Source organism: Cibotium barometz, chromosome 31 (assembly GCF_041138505.1).
Source record: "Cibotium barometz isolate CiBa-2024 chromosome 31, ASM4113850v1, whole genome shotgun sequence".
Lineage (NCBI taxonomy): Eukaryota > Viridiplantae > Streptophyta > Polypodiopsida > Cyatheales > Cibotiaceae > Cibotium > Cibotium barometz.
The window spans coordinates 27,470,472-27,492,271 of NC_141076.1; the positions used below are offsets into that span (position 1 = coordinate 27,470,472).

At 47.2% G+C, this 21,800-nt stretch overlaps 1 protein-coding gene across 2 annotated transcripts in view; it reads left to right on the plus strand.

Annotated features, from left to right (window-relative positions):
• The window catches only part of LOC147620688 (urea-proton symporter DUR3-like), an 87,617-nt gene that overhangs the window by 59,673 nt on the left and 6,144 nt on the right, over positions 1-21,800 (plus strand). For both annotated transcript variants that reach the window (XM_086824957.1, XM_086824958.1), the window contains 3 exons: positions 4,699-4,891; positions 11,595-11,698; positions 11,836-11,943. In XM_086824957.1, the coding sequence (XP_086681083.1) occupies positions 4,699-4,891; positions 11,595-11,698; positions 11,836-11,943 (405 nt within the window). The remainder of the gene's footprint in view (positions 1-4,698; positions 4,892-11,594; positions 11,699-11,835; positions 11,944-21,800) is intronic.

The window sequence follows — 21,800 nt, forward strand, 5'->3', positions numbered from 1 at the left end:
CTTTGACGTTTTTGTTGCTCCGAGGCATCTGAAGCATAACCCACATCCTTCTCGATCATCTCCTCAATAAGATCCATGTTAAGGCTATTGGCAGCCATGCCACCAATAGCAGCAGCTGGGTCATCCAAATCCATGTACAAAGGCAAAGAAAACCCGTTCTCTCAAACCCTAATTCAGCACCTGAAAACCCTAATTCAGCACCTGCAAACCCTAATTCAGTAGCTGCAAACCCTAAATCAGCACCGGAGCCGACACGGCAGCAGCAGTTGTCGTCGATGAAAAGAAGTATCCCCGAGAAGGAAGGTCGAGAAGATGTTGTTACGCCCCTGCACCATTTGCCGCCATATCTCCTCACTCAGCTCTCCCGCCGCTACCTTTCTTTCTAACGTTGCTGATATTGCCGTCTCTTCTTCCTCGAGATCCCTCAAGCACGAGACTCCCAAATGGATCTGCTACTTGCTCACAACAACCATCAAGCAAGAAAGCCCATGATTGTCTCTCTCTCTCTCTCTCTCTCTCTCTCTCTCGCGGATCATCGATTATCCGGATCAGTTGTGCGTCGCTCTCTCTCTCGGATCAGAGAGGGAGAGACACCTACAGAGGCAGATTACAGACTTCTTTCGACCAAAGATTGAGCAGTCAGGCCGGCAGGCATTGTAGCTAGCCCCAAAGTATAGCCGCATCAAAGGTACACTGATTGATCGGGCTATAGAGCTGGGGCGGTCCAGGCGCCCCAAGATTAGAGGCCCATCTCGACACCGGCGAAGACTACAACAGAGGATCAGGACCATACTAGCACGGCATGGGAGAAGTCCAGTCAGAGTACTCACCATGGAGGACATTGAGGATATCCGCCATCGACCGATGAGAGACATCTTTGGATAGTGATGTGTATGATGCTTACCTTTGTTGCTAGAGTTTTTCTCCCAGATGTTATCCATTAGGAGCTCCTAGTACCGTACTTTTCCTCATAGTTGTTTCAGTTTCAGTTAGTTGTTTAGTTGTTTTTAGCTTTTCTTACACAGACATTGTATCAGATCCACCAATTGTTGTAACCTTTTTGGTCTCATAGGTCATTTTGGCCTTCTGAAGACGTTAATATATCATTTCATTATATCATCTCTCTCTCTCTCTCTCTCTCTCTCTCTCTCTCTCTCTCTTTGTGTGAGCTTCTTGTTTTTGTAGCTAACCCTAATCTGCAAGAAACCCTGATCTGTGTGTGAGTGTGTGAGTCCCAATAGTGGTATCAGAGCACGGTTCCTGTTCTCGGAGTTTCCATCCGTCGACTGCTTCTGCAGTTCCGTCGCCAGCACTTGCTCGCGCAGCTGCAAGTTTCGTCCGTCGCCTGTCATACCTCTGTCCGGACCCCTGTCGCTTCTGCTCCACCCGCTTGATGGCCCTCGGCGCTTTGCAGCCACCAATGCATGGGACACATTGGAAGCAATGTATCAGGAGGGTTGGTGGGTTTACTCTTGCAGGAAGAGAAAACCTATCTAGCCACCGTGGTGGAGACAAGGCACTTACAACCAAGGATAAAGGTAAAGCAAAGAGCTTTAAGCATGGGGGACACCAGTCTAGTAAGACTTGTCATGGACAGCCCTCTTCTGGTCGTAAAAAATCTAACAAAGGGGATGCAAACAAGCCTAAAAAGAAGGGCAAATGTCACTACTGCCATAAATCTAGCCACTACATCAATGAATGTAGAAAGCGGATTGCAAAAGAGAAAAAGAAAGATGCAGGTAATGCAGTAGCAGACTCTTCTAATGACAAAGCAGAGCAATCGGCTAATGTAATTCAGGAAGAGTACACTTTTTTGGTCACATGCACTAGTGACACACCAAGTGCTTCAGACAATGATATGTCTTGCATTGCATGTGACAGACAAGATGTATCATGGTATTTTGATAGTGGTGCTTCGAACCACATCACTTCATGCAAAGATGTATTTTAGCACTTGGTTTATGCTTCTAATGGCCGCACTGTATCATGTGCAGATCATACCACTTATCCAATAAAAGGAATTGGCAATGTCATACTTGTTGCAGCCAATGGTACCAATGTATGTATGACAAAAGTGTTGCATGTTCCAGGGATAAAGAAAAATCTGCTCTCCATCTCAGCCATAAAGGACCAAAGTTTAAAGTTTGAATTTGAAGATGGGAAGTATTTGGTGAAAGACTCATCAAAGGGTTATGAAATAGTCACTTCCGCAACACGGTACAAAGGCTTGTATAAGCTGGACAACTATGACAAGCGTACTTATGATGCACATACAGTGGTTGCCCACACTCCTGCTATGGATGATGCAGAGCTTTGGCATGCTCGTTTTGGGAGTGTAAATTTTCGGAGTTTGATGCTTTTGCAGAAGCATCATATGGTTGATAATATGCCGCCTCTTGAGTCTCCAACAAGACATGTATGTGAGGGGTGTATTTTGGGAAAGATGCATCGAAAACCATTCCCCAGGGATGGACCTGTTAGAGCTGAAAGTAAATTACAGCTCATACACAGTGATGTATGTAGTCCAATGCAAACACCATCCATAGAGGGGCATCTTTATTTCGTCACATTCATTGATGACTACTCCAAGTTTGCTTGGGTTTACCCCTTGAGCGAAAACAGAGGTGTTTACATGCTTTCAACACTTTGTAGCAATGGCTGAAACTATGTGTGGATGTAAAGTCCAAACACTCAGCTCCGATAGAGGTGGAAAATACATGTCAAATACATTCAAGGATTATATGCTTCAGAAGGGCATCAAACACCAATGTATTGTGCCTTATACACCATAGCAGAATGGTGTAGCTGAGAGGAAAAGCAGATCTCTCATGGAGATGTCAAGATGCATAGTGAAAGCAGAGAAGTTGCCTCACAATTTTTGGATGGAAGCTATAATGTGTGCAACTCATGTGCTGAACAGGTGTCCAACAAAAGCTTTGAAAACCATAACATCATTTGAGGCTTGGTATAGCCGAAAGCCAAAAGTGTATTATATGCGTACATTTGGGCGTTTGGCATATGCACATGTGCCAAAACAACTCCGAACAAAGCTAGATAATAAAGCAATAAAATGCATTTTTGTGGGCTACAGCAATGAGAGCTAAGGATACGGTCTTTATAATCCAGCAACACGCCGGATTTTTCTCAATAGAGATGTGGTATTTGCTGAAAATTCAGTTCACCCCATGTACAGCTTGTATAAAAGTAATGATATAGGCATACAGGACATGTTTGATGGGCTATTGCCCATTGCAATTAGGGGGGATTCAGATCAGCCAGCCCCTACACAAGAAAATCCTCACGTAGGACATGTGGAACAGCCAGCAATTCAGCCCCCTTCTACTTGATGCACATGTCTACCACCTCCTTGAACATGCATTTGAAGACTTCTGCATTATCCGGTCCATCAAATTCCTAGCAGTGTTCGACTGCATCCACCAACTCCAACAAGCCCTTCATTGACGTGAAGAAGCACTTGTCTTCAACCTCCTCTCACGTTGCTTGTGGCAAGATCCGCCTCTGCTGTGCCCAGTTCGCGAACCCATCCAAATCTGTGATATCTATCGCGGGCCACCTGCTATTCAACACTAGCCACCATTCAAAATAATAAGTGCAGTATTGCATTTAACTTGGCACTATCAAGATCAGCAATTTCATAAACCATGAGTGATTTAACTTGGTTAATCCTCCCTTGACCTTTGAAGACCAGATTGTTTCTGCATTTCCAAATACTCCATAGCATGACTATCCAAAAAATCCAGCTCGGATTCTTATCCAAAGGCATCAACATTAGCTCACTACATGAACCTCTATATTCAAAATATGCTGGCAGCACTGTTTGGCTCGAGAGTAAAAGCTTTTCAGCTTTGGGCATTTCCAAAAAAGGTGCCAGAATGTCTCCAAGGACTGATTGCACAGACTGGTGATGAGGTTATCTTTGCACCAATGTCTCACCTTTGCTTTAACCCACGTCCCTTGATGCATGAACAACCACTTGAAGGCTTTGATTTTTGGCTTCAGTGGACTCCACCACACCTCCCCAAAAGCTGCTTCCCATCTTTGCTTCCCCCATTTAACACCCCATTTTCCATTGAGATTAGCACATAATTCCGTGGAGATTTCATCTCTGTGCACCTTAGCTACAGCAAGAAGAGGTGTATCCCCTGACTTCCAATACCTCTTCCAATCCGCTCCTTGTCTCTGCAGTTGGAAAACCAGAGTGTTAGGCCACAAATCTATTCTTTTCCTCACGACAGTTAGGTCTCTGTCATGTGATTGAAATTGTTCCTTCACCTCTCCCCATACTCTCCAATCTGCTTTCCTTTCATCCCATATATCACCCCAAACCCTAAGCCCTTTTTGCTATATTTGCCTGGCCCACTTCACATCATCTGTGATTGGCTCCACAACTGCTGAGAACCAGATTGACTATCAACAACTTCAAACCACAGCATCTGTGATTCGCACATCTTTTTTATATTTGCCTATCAACAACTTCAAACCACACAATAGTAGTTTCATGTAGGATGTGCGAAGTCCTCGGCATAAGGAGACTTTGAGCTGTCTGACTTTTCAACAAGAGTTTTGATGAGATGCTTATTGCTTTCACACTTTAATTGTCTCGAGTAGAATTTTTTTCCACAAATTCTGTGTGTATCAGCTGAAGTGCTAATCTGCTTGTTTTGGATGTATTTACAGAGTGCCATTGCAGCTAAGCCAAAAGCTGTTTTTAAAGCATACATTCTGGGTGGGCTTATGTGGATCCCTATTCCATTAGCATTGGCGACATCACTTGGATTGTCAACTTTGGCTCTAGATCTCCCTGTAACAACGGAGGAAGCAAATCAGGGCTTGATTTCTGTGGCTGCAGCTCAATATGTTTTGGGAAAAGGTAATAGTACAGCTTGGGGGAGGAGGGGTTCCCTAAACTTGAGAGTCTAAGTTGGGTATCATTAATAAGCATGCTCTGTGTTTGCATATGGAACATAGAAAAGAAGACTCAAAGGGATGATTTTGTCTTACCTTGAAGTAATAGTACATCTTGTGAAAGGAGGGTTCCCTACACTTGAGCACCTGCGCTAGGTATCATTAATAAGCATGCTTGGTGTTTGCATATGGAACACATAAAAGAAGACTCAAAGGAATGATTGACCAAGCTTCCTCCTGTTCAGTAAATCCAACCATCTAATAAGCCCTGATCCAATAAAGGAAAGTGAGGTGATATAGTGAGGCTTTCTCGTGATGTATGATCTATTCATACTTTATAGAAGTCTCCTTTTTGCAAAAAAAATCTCTGTTTTACTCTATGGGCCTATATCCAAGTTTCTCCTTCTGGCTTCTACAAGAGTTCCACAACCTTCTCCAAGTGATCCACAACCTTCTCCAAGTGATCCCTCGCATGGATCTTGCATTGTGATAATTCTCTGTACCGGGTCTCTAGGTAGGAACCAAAGTGGAAGCTCTGAGCTAGATGTGATGGCCATTTGTGGCTGTGTAATCAAAGGCTCCACATCAAGGCAGCCAAATGGTAGCAAGGCAGTGAACAGCAGCCATTTTATCTCTGAGCTCTGTGTAAGCATGAACAGAAGTAGCCAAAGTGCAGCTGTGACTGTGTGAAGTGTGGGAGCTACTTCTTCTTGAAGTGAACTTCTCTGTGTGTGATTCAAAAGACCAGCTCTCTGTGAGCTGAGCAACAACATGCATACTGGCAAACCAGCATAGAGCATAAGTTTTTTCATTCAGTTGTTGTATTACTTGTGTGCAGCTGGTGCAGATGCTCAAAGATTGCAATGGCTCTGTGCGGAAGGCCAACAACATCATGTGGATGAGAGCATCCCCCATGTAGACCTGTGTGCCCTTGAGGGCAGCCCGTCTGTCTAAGAAGGCCTATCTGCTAGTGGCGTCAGGAAATCTGATGATGAGAGGCTGCTCTCGTGTCATATCCTTCCCTGCCCTTTAGGTATCTGCAAAGAAGGGGGGGGGGTGTGTAGGGGGGGTCGGGGTCCTGTCCACTCCTATCATCTAGCAAAGTGTCATGGCACCTGCCTTGGGGGAAGATCCCACCTGTAGCCCCCGCATTTGCACATGGAGGGCCCTATCCTTCCTGCGTTTCTCCTCCTCGAGAGTCTCATCATGTATGATGCTCTGAGGGTGTTTGTGCTTCTTCACCACCTCCACCCAATCTTTCTTGCTGGTGCCTATCATTGGGGTGGCCTCTGGCTTTGCCTGTTGTTGCATTTGGATCTCTTTCAGTGTCTGAATCTCCTCCTCCTGGTGGTTCACCTTTGCCTCTAGTTCTTCAATCTTGTTATTCTTGCCTTGTAACTCCTTGCGGAGGCCTTCCATCTGTTTTTCATGTTGGTTCAGGATCCTGTCCAATACCTTCTTCTGCTTGCCCAACGCCTTCTTGGTGTTGTCCTCCACAATCTTGATGTATGCCTCCAGCAGGCAGTGCGGCGCGCAACAGTGAACAGCGCAGTGCAAACAGGGCACAGCTCAAACAGAGGGGAGGGGTGTGAGCTCCGTACACAGCAGGGCAGCCACAAGCGCACAAGGTGAACAGAGGAAGGGGGGGGGTGAAGGTGCTCACGCCATGAGAGAGAGAGAGAAAATGAAATGATATATTAACGTCTCTAAGAGGCCATAGTGCACTATGAGACCAAAATTGAGAGTACATCTGAAGTTGGTGTCTCATCAAAGAGAACAACTAAATGAGACTAAAAAGTACAATAAACTGATTGTCCTACAGTTATAAGAACAGAACTGTAAGACTCCGAGATGATACTGAGTAGAAAATACTGGAAAATACTGAAAAATGTTCATTAGGTAGATCCATGTATGCTGATCAGTTGAAGTGTTGCCCTCTCCTTAGATCAAGTATCTCCGCCATGGGACTGTCTAGAATGGAGAGGTCGTAGAAGCGAGGTAGGCGCCTCCAATGCCGAGCAATAATGGCTCTGATGTGGCGATGGTGAGGATGCCGTGGTCGGGATCTTGGTGGGCGTGGCCGACGCGCACGACATAAGATAACTGCTCTATCAGTGGTGACTCCCTGGGAGAGTGATCGGTGCCCTGATGGCCCAATGGAGGAGGTATCAGGAGATGTGTGGGCTGGGTTGCTGGTGCTAGTGCCGAAGAAATCTGTCAGGGTCCTCTGTCTAGGTACATCATGGCTCGGCCTCCTGTCTGCCAAGAGGGTCTCTCTGTGTCTCCTGAGCTCAAGTAGAAACAATCCCAGGCATCTCTGATCCTCAAACTCCATGACCTTGCATAACGGCCCAAAACCCTCTCGGAAGAGGTTGTGATATTTTCCTCGGATCTCATAATAGAGAGAGAGAGAGAGAGAGAGAGAGAGAGAGAGAGAGAGAAAGTCAAACATCTTCAAAAGATCGAGTGGGTCTATGAGACCAAAAGTGATACAATAGTGTCCATGTAATCTCATCATGGTACAAAAGAAAACAACGACTAGAGCTATGAGCTAGGAATGTCAAATTTCGAGCCATATGATACAAAGTGGGACCATCATCATCATACAACCTATGCAGCTAACCCCCCGGTAGGAAGAGGGGGCCATCAAGGATATCAAGCATGGGGTTAGCCTGTAGAAGGCTCTGCGGATCCGCCGGGTGTGGGAAGGTGGCTCTGTGCCTCTCCAAGATCTCCTCAAGCTGGGGCTGATGTTTGTGTTGCTAGCGAGGTCCAGGGAGTGGGGGATGTCGGGCTCGCTGTAGTGCCATGGCACGGTCTTGAGCCACACTAGGGTGGGGTCTGGCGGGGGGTCGGGCATTCTAGAATGTGGCTCAATGAGGCTGAGGGTATGTCATCCATGGCTGGTGGGGCGTCCTCTCATGGTCCGAAGAACTGAGCAATGGTCACCTGGGGCTGGGGTGGATGTCTATTGCATGGAAAAGGGGGCGCAAAAGTACTATAAAGGAAAGAAAGAAACGGGTATGAGCCACAGTCGATTTCTGGGCTAGAATTGATTTTTTTCTTTTCAAGAAAGAGACTTCTATTAAGTATGAAAAAGGCATACAACAATCACGGCTGTAAGCCGGAAAAGAATAGAGTCACCGCAATATGTAAGGTGATTTCAACCACTGAGAAGCATCATGATGCCATGAAAGACCTGTGGGACTAGAGGAAAAGAAAATGCCATGGTCCCACTCCCTCATAAATATAACACGCTATGCTTGCGTTGAACGAGAGGACCCCTGAATACGAGCCCAAATAGCCATGAGAGTATGGATGATGTCATTCCATATAGTACTAACGCACTGAGACCCAAAAATTTGGACACCCTCAATACCCTCCGTGCATCTAGCTCTCCAGATCTGCCATGCTATAATACTGGCAACAATCTCCCAATTGGTGTCAATCCTCTGTCTGGGGGGTGTATAATCAGAGTGACGGACATCCTGCAATAAACCATGTTGGGCAATACCTCTGCGAATGAAAATAGCAGAGTTTGTACCACTGCCCTTGTAAAAAAGCTGTGGACCGGACTGGGAGAGCCAAGCAACTGCCCCCCAAGTCACATGCATGGCGTAGCCACTCAATTCGCCCATAAGTTGGGCTATAGAAACCCAAATCTGTTGTGCAATGTTGCATCCCCATAAACAATGCTGTACAATCTCAGAATTTGCTGCACATCTAGGGCAGGTAGGTGCTACACCGAAAACCGATCACTGATTGGTGGGGAGACCACCATGTAAAAATAACCAAAAGAAATGAGAGATCTGGCTCCTTCTGTATGAATGCCAAAGACTATGCCAATATCTGCACTGTATCACTGGAGAGATATCGTAACTCTCCCAATGAGGCCTGAGAGTAGGGATCATATGCATCTGTCGAGTGAGGAGAAGCTTGGTATTCCGGACCGTGAAACTAAAAAAGGGAAGGCTTTTTAATGGATCGAAAGCATCAATCCACTCCCACTCTCCTGGATCCCACTGAAGATATCTGATAGGACTACCACCATATAGCCACAAACACCAAGAGCCATGAGTCACTATCACGTGCACACCCGAAAGGTGTACAAGTGACATGGCATCATAAACATTAATCAGGAATTAATCGGGATTTATCTGGTATTTTCCAGCATTTTATCAGGCATTTAAGCATGGTATTCATGCATGTATCTTGCAGTATAGGCTGAGTACATCATCTAAAGCAGCACATTAAACTTCATTAGGCTTCATAGGCATTTATGGTGGCAGCCGACACAGCAAGTAGGTGGCAGCCGACAAGTATTATGAGCATTTATGGCATTTATGGGCAGGTTGTGAGCATCTAGGAGCTGGCTGACCAGCATCATTCACACATATATATAGAAGCGCATCAATTCCAAGTATCTCAGCTTCTCTTCAGCGTTTCCTTCCCAGGATACAAGGGAAGTCAACGGGACAGCAGTTCACTCAGCAATTCCAAGTATCTCAGCTTCTCTTCAGCGTTTCCTTCCCAGGATACAAGGGAAGTCAACGGGACAGCAGTTCACTCAGCATACAATCATCATAGACAGCATATTCAGTCCATGATCTCATCTCTCCTCAGCGTTTCTCATCCATGGAGCAAGGGAGAAGCAGATCAGCATATAGCCAGCATATTCAGCACATAGTTCATCATTCCTACCTCCTACATAGAGGGAAGTCGGCATCAAAGGGTGGACCTCAACATTGGAGCAAGGAACAGTCCTCATCATCAGCATTCAGCCTATCCCTCTCCTCCCGTGAAGGATCTTCATCTAGGACAGCATCATATATCTATTTAGATCTCATTGTAACCCATTCATCTAATATAGCTGCATTGCATTGCATTCACACCATTTGTCTATCTCTTAAGCATCATTAAGTGAAGTTTAGTTAGCCTAAGGTTGTGATTACTACGATCAATTCCTTACATGTCACAATCACTATCTGAGGAGAAGGGTCAATGAACCAATGCTTTCTTGAACGACCAACAATCCTCACTGGACTAAGCCTAGAATCTCGGATGATCCCCTCCATGCTACGTCTCCTCAATCTCCCTCCAGGCATGATAGAATAAACGATGCAATCTGTAGCCTCCTGGCCCAGGAGAGCAATGACTTGCAGAGGTATGCCTATCCTTGAAAAGACTCCTAGCCATCTCGGATGATAGTCTCCATGAAAGGTCCTAGAGAGCCACTCATGTGGAATAGTTGCATCAATCTAATCAATATGTATGCGAGAGCCCCTAAGATGCTGAATGGATGCAGCTCTCCGATCCTCCAGAAGACTTGCCAGAATTGAATTTGCTCCAAATGGATTGGGGAAAATCGGAGATGAAATCGAATTTGGGAAAAAAGATGGGCAGCGGGAAGAGGTTGACGGGCAACGATTGGGGTTTCAGGGCAGGGTGCAGAGAGTAGGCGGGCAGATGCCCCCGCTAGTTTCAGCAGGATGATGTTAAACCATATCTAGGAACCTTTATCATTGTGTTCCTCGATGACATCCTGATCTTCAGCAAAACCAGCAACGAACATACTGGTCATTTGGAGGTTGCCATTTGGGTGATATGGGCGAATTAGTTGCGGATTCACCCCAAGAAACTAGAGTTTTATATGACCAAGGTTACTTTCTTGGGTCATGTTATCTCGGATCCAGAGAAGTTTGAGGCCCACATATTATGTTCATATACGATGAACAATGAAACTAGCCCATCCCATCATGTAGTATCAACATTGAGGACAGAGTAAGTAGCATCAATGTTGATCTCTCGTAGTGGTGTTGCTCTATGGTGCTGGAGTATTCCTTGATCTGGAGCTGGCAGGAGGAGGATCTGTATCTTGGGGCTCGAGACCATCTAGCTCTTTGAGAGAGAAACAAAGAAAGAAAGTAATATTAGCATCTACAAAAGACCCCAAGGGTCTATGAGGTCAAAAGTGTTACAATGGTACCATGGATATACTGAAAGAAAAAGTAGAAGGAAAACATCTAACACTAGCATATGTACATGTAATCAGTAGATGATCTTGTGTAATATAAGAGAGAAAGAAAGATATATTAAATGTCTACTAAAGACCCAATGCACCTATGAGAGAGAGCTTCTTACTACTCCAACTCACAACAACACTCCCAAATGAGAACATAAAACCACTGGTAGATCTCTTGTCTGCAACACTACTAGCCCAATCAGCATATATGAACCATGTAGCTGTATCTCTATACCAGCCTCATAGAAAAGTCCATAATCAACATTCGACTTTATGTACCTGAGAATCTGTCTAGCCGCATCCAAGTGTGGCTTTCCTAGGGGCCTACATAAACTGACTCACAAGTCCAACATCATAACTTAAGTCTGGCCTAGTAATGGTGATGAAAATATTTTCCATGTCATTTTCTTCAATGGTATCCCTCAAACCCCACCAATCCCACCCCACCCATCCCCATCCCCCCCCCCCCCCCCTTCCGGCGCGCCCCCCGTGGCCACCCCCCAAAAAAAAAATTGTGGTAACTTTAAGATCTTGTGGTTGTAGTTATTGGCATGGTAGTGAACTGTTAAATGTAGCATTATAACTTTTTACTGAGCTTTCTTGTCTTTGCGTCCATTTTAAAAATGGGGTTTTGTGGATTGTGCAGGAGGTGTCATTTTGATTTTGACGATTGTATTTATGGCTGCAACATCTTCTGGTTCAGCTGAATTCATCGCAATGAGTTCACTATTTACATATGATGTCTACAAGGTAAAATGAGGTTGGAGGGTTTTTGCAGGGGCAAGGGATAGTTCAAATTAGGCTTAAAAGGCAAGGGATATTAATGAGGGGTTAAAGTGTTATTACTCACTACTCAAATTGCTCTCTGTTGTTCCTCTTTGATTCAGGCTTATTTAAGGCCTCAGGCAACCGGTAAGGAGCTTTTATATGTATCACGTATGGCAGTTTTGATCATAGGGGTTGGCATGGGAGCTTTTTCTTGCTTCATCTTCAAGGTATCCATCTTTGTTTATCCCCTTATATTCTTGTATATGTAAGTCCATGAATGGTTGTGCCAATAATGCCAAGATTTGAAGTGGGCTACAATTGGGTGCAAATGCGAGCTGCAATCAAGGGCATTGGGGGAAGAGAAATCTGCATGAATCAGCCAAGTTTGGGAGAAATCAGGGGTGCATCATTGAGAGAGAAGCTCCCGCAGGAGAATCGAGCCAGGTTTCTAGTTGCGCAGGTCCACAACGCATGTCAGGGGGGGTGGGGGCGTGGGGGGGAGGGTTTGCTGCGAAGCTGAACGTAAATGTTGATGTTAAAAGCTAGGAGACAGGCTTCAGAACTGAGTGACAAGCTGGGGCTTTATGGCTAGGCACAGCAGGCTGCAGAGCTGAACCACAGGCTGAAGAGTGGGGTGGAAATGCTGAAGAAGAAATAATAATGAAGATGGTTGAGCCTCCAAACTTGGCCAATGCATAAGAGGGACCCACCCAAAAACCACACGACTTGTTTCAGTTGATGCGTGCACCGGAAGCAAGGCAAAAAAGATCAATAGTCTCTGCAAAACATTGGGGGTTCCCTTCCGAGCTGGATAGCAAAGTCGTTGCACCATCTGCTGCAAACTCCACATCCATGAGCTCCTCCAAAGAGCGGATGGGAAGGCGGAGACCTTGGAGGCCCATGTCAGGAAACTTCTCATGGCCTCTGCAATGAAGAGGAAAACAATGGGAGCCAAGGGGTAGCCCTTGTGCATCAAGCAAGAGATTGAAAAGCGCTCCCTGCGGGTGCCCTGCATAAGGACCTGGCTGTGGGCCAAAGAGTAGAGAGCTCGGACTCCTTGAATCCAAGAAGCCGAGAAACTCGTCCGAAGCATGGTGCCCTCGAGAAAACTCCAATCAACCTGATCATGAGCCTTCTCAAAGTTAAAGAGAAGGAGAACTGCCATATCCTCCTGCCTCAGCCGAGCCAAGCAGTGGCCTCCATCTCAGTTGTAGCCTGTCTGGGCACCTTGAATGAGGTCTGGAAGCTGCGACTAAAGGCAGAGGTCAATCGCCTTGGCGAGGATTTTGTATGCTGTGCCAAGGAGGGTGGTGGGGTGCCATTGTCGCACCTCAAGCCTGCCTCCCCCCTTCTTGGGGATCAAGTGAATTAGGCCCTTTGCCAAACGCTCCAAGAGGGTGTGTCTACATGACCTCGTTGAAAGCCGCCCATAGGCCAACCTCCAAGAGATCCCAGTGCCTTTGAAAGAAAGAAACTAGAAGCCGGTCGCAGGTGTTGCCAACTGTCGTGCCTGCTCTTGGGTGGAGGGAGGGTGCCAAGAGTAGCTGGGAGTAGAACTCTGTGGCAATGGCTCGGACTCACGGAGGATCAAAGGCCACCGTGCTGTCGGGGCCTCGCAAGCGCCGAACTCCATCCCTGTGGTGGTAAGGACCTGTCACGCGGCCGAAGAAGTCCCCTATCACTGTGTCTCCTGCCTGGGTCCAAAAGGAAGCCCTGGCATGGTAACGGTACTGAACTCTCTGCTCCTCTATGGTGGCCAGGGCTGTATGGGCGACCTCCAACTGTGCTCCCACCCATGGACTATCCAGGGTCTGCTCCTGGAGGCGCTAGAGAGAGGGCAAGCTATGCTGAAGGCTCCTCTTTTGCTCCCTGAAAGCCGCCAGTCTCTCTTGTTGTCGACTGGAGAAAAGGTGCTGATCTCGAGGAGGGCTCTATCCAGTGAAGGGGTGGTAGTGCTTGTGTGAAAGGAGAAGGCTACCTATATCTCCTTAATGTGGGCGCCGATCTCTGGGTCTCCAATGAGAGCATTTGGGATCCTAGCTATGTGCTGGTGCTCCTGCTGCCATGGGTTGCTCAACTGAAGCACAACCGCGCATGATCTGTTTAACACACTTTAATCTTCAACAACATGAAAGAGAAAAGAGATCTTCACAGTGCACAACACTAGGGGCCAGTACGATGAGCTGACACACCAACCGAATTCTTCCAATACAGCAATGAAAAAAAAAAGAAGAAGCAAACAGTCCAGACCGGTCCTCACAGGCGTTACTCTCTGACCACAAGGTCGTATAGGTCGAACCTCGCCTCATGCATGAGTATTTCAACCCTATAGGCGGCCCCTGTCAGAGTAGAACCCTCGATCTTCAATCTTCACCTGAAAAGCAAGACCTTCATGACAAAACAGTCCCAAATCAATCCCTGTGGCATCTACTATGCATGGGACACCTGGAAGGCACCATGGACACCCCAGATACCTAGGCGGCCCTTGTCGGAATAGAACTCTCAATCTTCAATCTTCACCTGAAAAGCAAGACCTTCTTCACAACAAAACAGTCCCAAATCAACCCCTGTGGCATCTGCTATGCATGGGACACCTGGAAGGCACCACGGACATCCCAGATACCTGCAAGTCGGACACTTTCTTCACGATGAAAGGTGCTGTCCAGCCCTGAAAATCTGTTTCCAGCCCTCTCTGAATCCAAGAGAAAGGCCCTGCCTGTGTGCTTTCACTGAGAAAACCCTGGCCTATGTGTGGAAGAGAGATAAAACACCAGAAAACATGCCAAACAGCTGTTATGACCAGAAAATCAGCAAGGGATCAGCTCTGTAGCAAGCGCCTGCATGAAGAGAAGTGCCATAAAGCATAATAGTTCCAGCAACCAACAAAAACAGCAATCAAGGATGACCCAACGGCAGATACAAAGCTCTAATGAAGATTCTAACTGCATGAACAGCTTCAGAAGGAGGGTAAAACCCGAGGATGCCTGACAAAAAAGGGCCAAGATCAATTGACACGCAAAACGAGGTATTTTTGCAAGTCTTGCTGTCCTAAAAAACTCCACGCGATGAGTTGCGATCTGCTTTTTCACTGAAGATAGAGCTCTTTTTTAAATAAAACTACCAAAAATAGCTGAAAGTCACTTATAATTGCTTTTTCTCTCCTCTCAAATGGGCCAAACTTGATAATTCCACGCACAATCTAGGCGCCCGTGTCTTGTGACCCTTCGAGATAGTCCCTCCCATCATAGTGACCAACAGGGTGATTTGGCCCTATCTTGGAACATCTGCAACCCCGCCAGTGCGTGAATTTGTCTTCATGAACCTTAGTAACATGACTTAAAATAATAAATTAAAACTGGAAAATACACTTAGACAGAGAGACTAGACAAGGATTGAGAGACGAGCTAGAAGGCAAGATGGACAAGACTAGAAGACAGACATAAAGACTGATAGACTGAGAGACAAGACATGAGAGACAAAAGATCCTGAGACACCCCTCCTCAAGTGATATCCTCATATGGGTCCACAAGGGTAGGGACAAGAGTGGATCATAGACAGACAGAGAGAGCGACAATCAGCCAGTAGAGTGGTCCCACAGAGAGAGAGACTTTCAGATAGACATGAGAGAGACTGACAAATAGAAGATAAATGGAGACATAGACAAAATGCCAAAGACATGTGGGTAACTAATCCACAAAAGATAGGCATATAGACTGATAGACAGAGTGTCAGAGACATATGACTGTAAGATCACACAAGATAGACACATAGACAGAGAGACTGACTGATTGTAGATAGACAGAGAGATGGACCTTGATTGATAATCCCTCCTCAAGGGCAATCCTCCTGCTAGAGTGAGTAATGCAGGGGTGCCTCTTGGATAGGGACAAAGATAAGTCCATGTAGACATGACATTACCCCATGATCTACATCATTGGTGATCAATGGTGGTAGATAGCATGAAAGCATAGACAAATATGAGAGAGATGGGAAGGTAAGTCCAGAACAGGGTCCTCTTTGGCCTACATCATGTGGTGACCAAAGTAGGAGAGATAAAAAAAAAGGTCTTTTTATGCAGAGAGCAAGGGCAGAGTACCCAAGAAGAGATGCCAAAGATAAATAAATGAGAGACAGCATCAGAAATGAGAAGGTCTTACCCCTATTTTGATGGGCAGTGTCTGTTCTCTTACAAGATAAAATTCGGTTCTGAAAATTAATTTTTAAGAATAAAATAGAACTGAGAATATTGCAGCATACAAAGGATAATCCATTTTAGTTTTTACCTCAGGTCTTCCACCCTTTCAAGCCCATGTCACAGACACGCTATCCAGGGGGTAACCCGAGAGAAAGGCAGCTGCAAACAGAGATTTCTTCGAGGAAATGTTGTTGCAGAGAGAGAGGCATACGGGCCTGTCGGAAGCAAAAGAGCACCAACTAATACCTCGTTTTGATATAGGAGTGGAGCAACCAGCAGAGAATATGTCTTGAACAGAGAATGGGGGCTGCCCATACTGAAAAACAAGAGGTGCGCAGCCTTGAGAGAATAAAAACGAGTTGTTGTTGCAGCACCAGCAGGAAGAAAGGTGTCGACAGAAGCGGCCTGCTGCTGTAGCATAATGAGGAAAATGGAGATGACCCCAGGGAAAGAGAGCAGGTCGGCCTGCTTGCTGAACAGAAGCGGGGCAGAAAAATAACGGGGCATATGAGCATCACGTTGAGGCAAGGCAACACCAGAATTATTTCGAAGCAAAGAAGTAGCTCCATGGCGATAGGGACTGTCGACTGCAGAAAATATGGGCGACATCAGGGCAGTAGAGTCGTGTCGAATAGGAGCTGGAGATGTCGAGCAGATGCAGCAGCAGCAGAAGACTCGTTGTAGAACAGGAGAGCGGCCTGTTTCAGCAGTATAGAGAAGGGCGACACCATAGCGGGCTGCTGCAGCAGATCATGTCGAGGGCAGCTTGTGGCAGATCAGCAGCACCTCAAAGAATAGGAGAGGAGAGTTGCTAGAGCTAGATCTAAGACCCCCGATGGGGCAAAGCTAAAAAGGAAGCTAGACCTAGAGAAAATCTATGGCTAGATCTAGACTAAAGGGCTGAGGAGAAGAGGAATCTACATGGCTCTGATACCATGTTAGAAATCTAGCATGGTATCACACAAAACTAGAACATGGGGAAAAGTGCAAGAGGGATGAAGCAAACTGAGATAATTCCATTGATGTGACCCCTTGAATATATAGGGGGAAAGTACAAGAGCTGAGCATGAGTGCATATGGGATAAATCCCTGAGTGCCACATGGCACTAGACTCAAAACACAAAGACTCAACTGAAACTAGACTAGAGAAATAGTACACCTAGTGTGCACTTATTTCCAACAGAATAAGCTCAAGTATGCGTGTGGCCCTATGAGTAGCCTCCTCTGGAAAAGAAGCCCGATGTTGCTTTCCTTGAGCACAAGAAGAACAAATATGATGGCGAGGTTTCTGAAGCTTTGGTAGACCTGTAACCATATCATGTGAGACAAGATGTTGCAAAGTAGCAAGAGGAACATGGCCAAAGTGGAAATGCCATAGATCACTATCTTCATTAGAAACAAGTGCTTTAGGAGAAGCAAATAATTGATGAAGATGAGACTCATGTGGTGGCAACTGTGCTGTAAAAGAGCTTATATGATAAAGCCCAGCATTTTGATAACCATGTGCCACACAAGAAAGTGACTGTCTATCAATGATTTCAATCACTTCATCATCAAAGTAAACCCCAAGACCTTTAGAAGTAGCCTTAGAGATAGAAAATAAGTTGGCAGACATCTTAGGCACATGCAAAACATCATGTAAGATAGCATCTCCAAAAGAAACATCACCAATACCAATCACAGGGAGAGGCGAAGCATCACCAATGTGTACTGATGAAGAGATAGACTTATAGTTTTCCAATAAGGAAGAACTATTCGTCATGTGAGAGGTAGCACCACTGTCGGCAATCCACTCATCCGCAGTATGCGTATCAAGATCGTTGATTACCACAAGTGATGTGTCACATGAAGAAGTAGAAGACATAGCAACATGTGCAATCTTGGCGTTACCGTCTTCCGTCTTGTCTTTGTTTTTGTCGTGAGAACATGTTGATGTAGAAGAACCCTTAGATTTGGATTCAAGTTCAGCTTTTACCTTCTTGGATGCCGCCTTCTTAGCAAAACAACGATTCTCCGTATGGCCACTATGACCACAGAAAGTGCACTCCTTGGAAGAATCCTTTGATTTGTCCTTGTCACCTTTGGTTGAAGAATCTTTAGCATTGGAATTAGAGCCTTTGCGTTAATCATTCCCCTTACCTTTGCCTTTGCCCTTGCCTTGGCTTACAAAAGCCGAGTCCTTTTTGTTTTGCTTGCGAGTAAGGCACTTATCATGAAAAAGACCCATAGTCTCTTCAAAAGAAGGGAAAGGAACTCGAAGAAAGATGGTATCTTTGAACGATTCAAAAGAAGAAGGCAATTTACCAAGTAGCTTGTGGATCGGATTGCTTACCAATGTACCAAACTCTTCAAGTTGCCGTTTGATTTGATTGAATTCTCCAAGCTTTTTTTTTTTCAAGAAAAGATCCTTTCATTAGTTATATAAAAAAACGCCCGTAGGGCTACAAAAGATGCTCTCTGCTCATAAGAAAACAAAGCAAAGAATAAAGCAAGGCAGCCAGGGAGACTCACCCTAGGTGCTGAAAAATACAAGAATCAGTACAAAGAACCGAGAGGCTATATCATACAATAGGAGGGGGGAAAAGCCAAACAGGTGGACTGTAGTGCCAACGGGGGGACCCCACGTGTAGGGTATAGAAGGGGCCGCTGCGCCAAGTGGTGTGAAAGGCCTGGCACCGCAAGATCGCCTCATCCGAGTCGCCCTGGATGCGGTCGTACTGTCCTCGCAGGGTGTGGATGAGCTCCTGCCAGATCCCCCGAACAGTCTCGGCTGGTGGCTCCAGTCTCCCCTCAAAGACCCTGAAACACCGCGCCCTCCAGGTGAACCATATGGTGAGGTTGCTGAGGAGCTCCCATCGTAGATCCCTCTCCTGTGTCCAGCCGGCGGATAAGAAGTCCAGTGAAGGAACAAGGCGAGGCTGGCTCCTAATGAATCTGATGGCCTAGCTGTCCTGCTCCGTCTCATAGCCCATAGCAGGCCCTGACGAAGTCGACCAAGCAGCGGCATCCCACGTATACATCCCCTCTGGAGAGAGGGGGGCCAGAATGCGTAGCATCCGCAGCCAAATCTGCTGCGCCTGAGGGCAATCCCATAGGCAATGTCTCTGTGTCTCCATAGGGTGGCCGCATCGGACGTAGGCCGCCGGAAGACCGCTGTAGACAAGCCAGGTGCCAAACTGCAGAACCCCTGTGGGCGACCAGCCATTGGAAAGTCGAGATCCTGCGTGCCTGTCGACTAGCCCAGAGCCTGGTCCAAAAGTCCTCCAGGAACTCCGGTGAGAGTCCCTGAAGCCGCCAGTGCCCCGATGCAGCTGGAGAGACCATCCTCCTCGCCGTCAAAATATGTCGCCCCAACCGAACAGTAACCTCGATCTCCTCTGGGAGACTGCAGAAGGCCTGCCAGTCTCCAAAACTGCGTGCTGGGCCTGCCGCCCGTCAATGGTCCCCAGGCTAGACGAGGCCGAGAACCCAGCATATGACCCTGCTCTGTGCGAACCGCTGGGCTCCAGATGAGTGGCTGTCTGGCCCGCTCCTCATCACAAGAAGGAGGTCTCTGAGATAGCCCTGGTCTCAGCAACTCCCAAGCTCTCAGGATGCTCAAGGCAAATCTGTCCTCCCATCCTCTACTAAGGCATGTCCTCCTCATCTCTATGAAGATCCATCGTATCTCTGGTGCCCAAGTGCCTGCTGGGGGAGCTCGAGCCTGTAGCCGCTGCAAAAGAAGCTCTTTCCAAGGCTCTGCGCCTGGAAGCAGCCCCCGAACAATAAGCTTCCCTAATAAGGCTCTACTCTGATCAACTGGATCTATAATGCCCAAGCCTCCCTGGGCCAACGGAAGTGTAATAACTGCCCAAGCAACCTTTGCCCTGGCTGGCTGACCATCCCGCCCAGACCAAAGAAAGTTCCTGATCAGCCTCTGTACCTAGCTGATACAAGAGCTCGAGAAGATCCAGCAAGACGTAATGTACCACATGGTCGCTAAAAGCACCTGATTTGCCACCACCACCCTCCCAGCCAAGGATAGCCGAGCTGTACTCCAATACAAAAGCTTCTTCCGAATGCTCAGAAGAAGCGGGGCAATCTGCTGCTCAGGTGACAAATCTAGTCCAATCTGGCATCCCAAATATCGCACTGCTGTGCCAGGAGGAATCCATCTAAAACCCGGGTCTGGGCTCCATGCCGGAGTGGGAGCGCTACTGATCCAAAAGGCCACTGTCTTGCGCCAATTGATCAATGCTCCCGAAGCTGCACTAAAAACCTGGAGCGACTGCTCTGCCCGCTGAAGATTGGCCTCCTGGCCATGCAAAAATAAACCCGTGTCATCAGCAACTCAGCATCGAGCAGGTCCTCCCCCCGACTCCTCTCAAACCAACCTCCTCTGCCATCAGATACATGCTCATAGCCTCCGCAAAGAAGAGAAAAAGAAACGGGGCTAGAGGACACCCCTGACGGACTGATTTGGTCAACTCAAAACTCGGCCCTCTTCCTCCTGCAATCAGCACCTGGCTACGAGCTGTGGAATATAGAGCCGCCACCCCTCGAATCCAACCTGGCTCAAAGCCCAGGCGAAGCATAGTGCCCTCTAAGAAACCCCAGTCGACTCTATCGTATGCCTTCTCAAAATCGAGAAGCATCACGACCAAGTCCTCACCAAGAAATCTAGCTCGGGCCGTCGCCTCCCAGAAGGTGAAAATGTTGTCAAGGATACTACGCTCCTTGACAAATCTTGTCTGGGTAGCATGAATCAACTCCCCCAGGAAGGGCTGGATCCTCAAACTCAAGGCCTTGGCCAAGACCTTGTAGACAGTATTGAGGATCGTAATAGGTCTCCAATGCCGAATATCATCTGATACTCCCAACCCCTTGGGGATAAGAAAGATCAAGCTCTCTGTAAAGCTCTGTGGCATCACCCTAGTGTCCAAAACATACTGAAAGCCCCTGCGGAGGCTTGGCCCCAAAAGGTCCCAATAGCGTCTAAAAAAGGCAGGCGTCAATCCGTCCTTCCCTGGGCAACTATGGCGCGGAAGGACCCTCAAGGCCTCAGCAAGCTCAACCTCTGAGATAGGCTCACTCAGAACTGTACGCATACGATCTGTGACCCTCCTCTGCACATGGGCCCACACAGTCTGTCTACAAGCATCCCGAGTCTCAGTGGCTGGCTCCGCTGAAAGCAGGTCTCTATAGAACCCAGTGGCTATGGCTCTGATCTCCTCGGGCTCAGTAGCTACCGATCCGTCCGGCCTCCCAAGCTGGCAACTCCTGCTCGAGCATGGCGGGACCCAGTAATCTCAAAAAACTCCCCAGTCACTCTATCACCAAGTTGCGTCCACTGAGAGGCCTGGCGACGATAGTAAAACTCATGTCTCTGCTCCTCTACCTCTCTAACCTCCTGGCGTGCATGGCTCAGCTGGGACGCCACCCACTCACATGTAGGCTGCTACTCCTGAAGGCGCTGAAGCGAAGCAAGGCTACGTCTCAGCCGACGCTCCCTCTCGCGGGTCTCTCCCAGCCATGTCAAGGCTGTAGCGTGCAAAAAAGAGCTAAGCTCGATGAGTCCCTGGGCACACTGGCCTGCTGCATCTTTGTCAGAGCTCTGACTATCATGCCATATCCTCTCAATGTCCTCAGCGAGACTAGGATCTGTAAGTACCCTCTCTGGGATCCTCAACTGGAAGCTGGTCTCCCGTGTCCTCTCCTCTAGAGTCAAAATAATTGGCGCATGGTCTGAAAAAGAGGTGCCAGCGAGAATGCCAACTGAGCCCCCTCGCTCCCCTAACCTGTCGCCCACATAAAAGCGATCAATCCGTGATAGATTAGTCCCTCCCTGCCGGCAATCCGACCGAGAGAAACTAAGACTGTCCTGAGAGCGGGAGAAGGCCTCATGCTGCC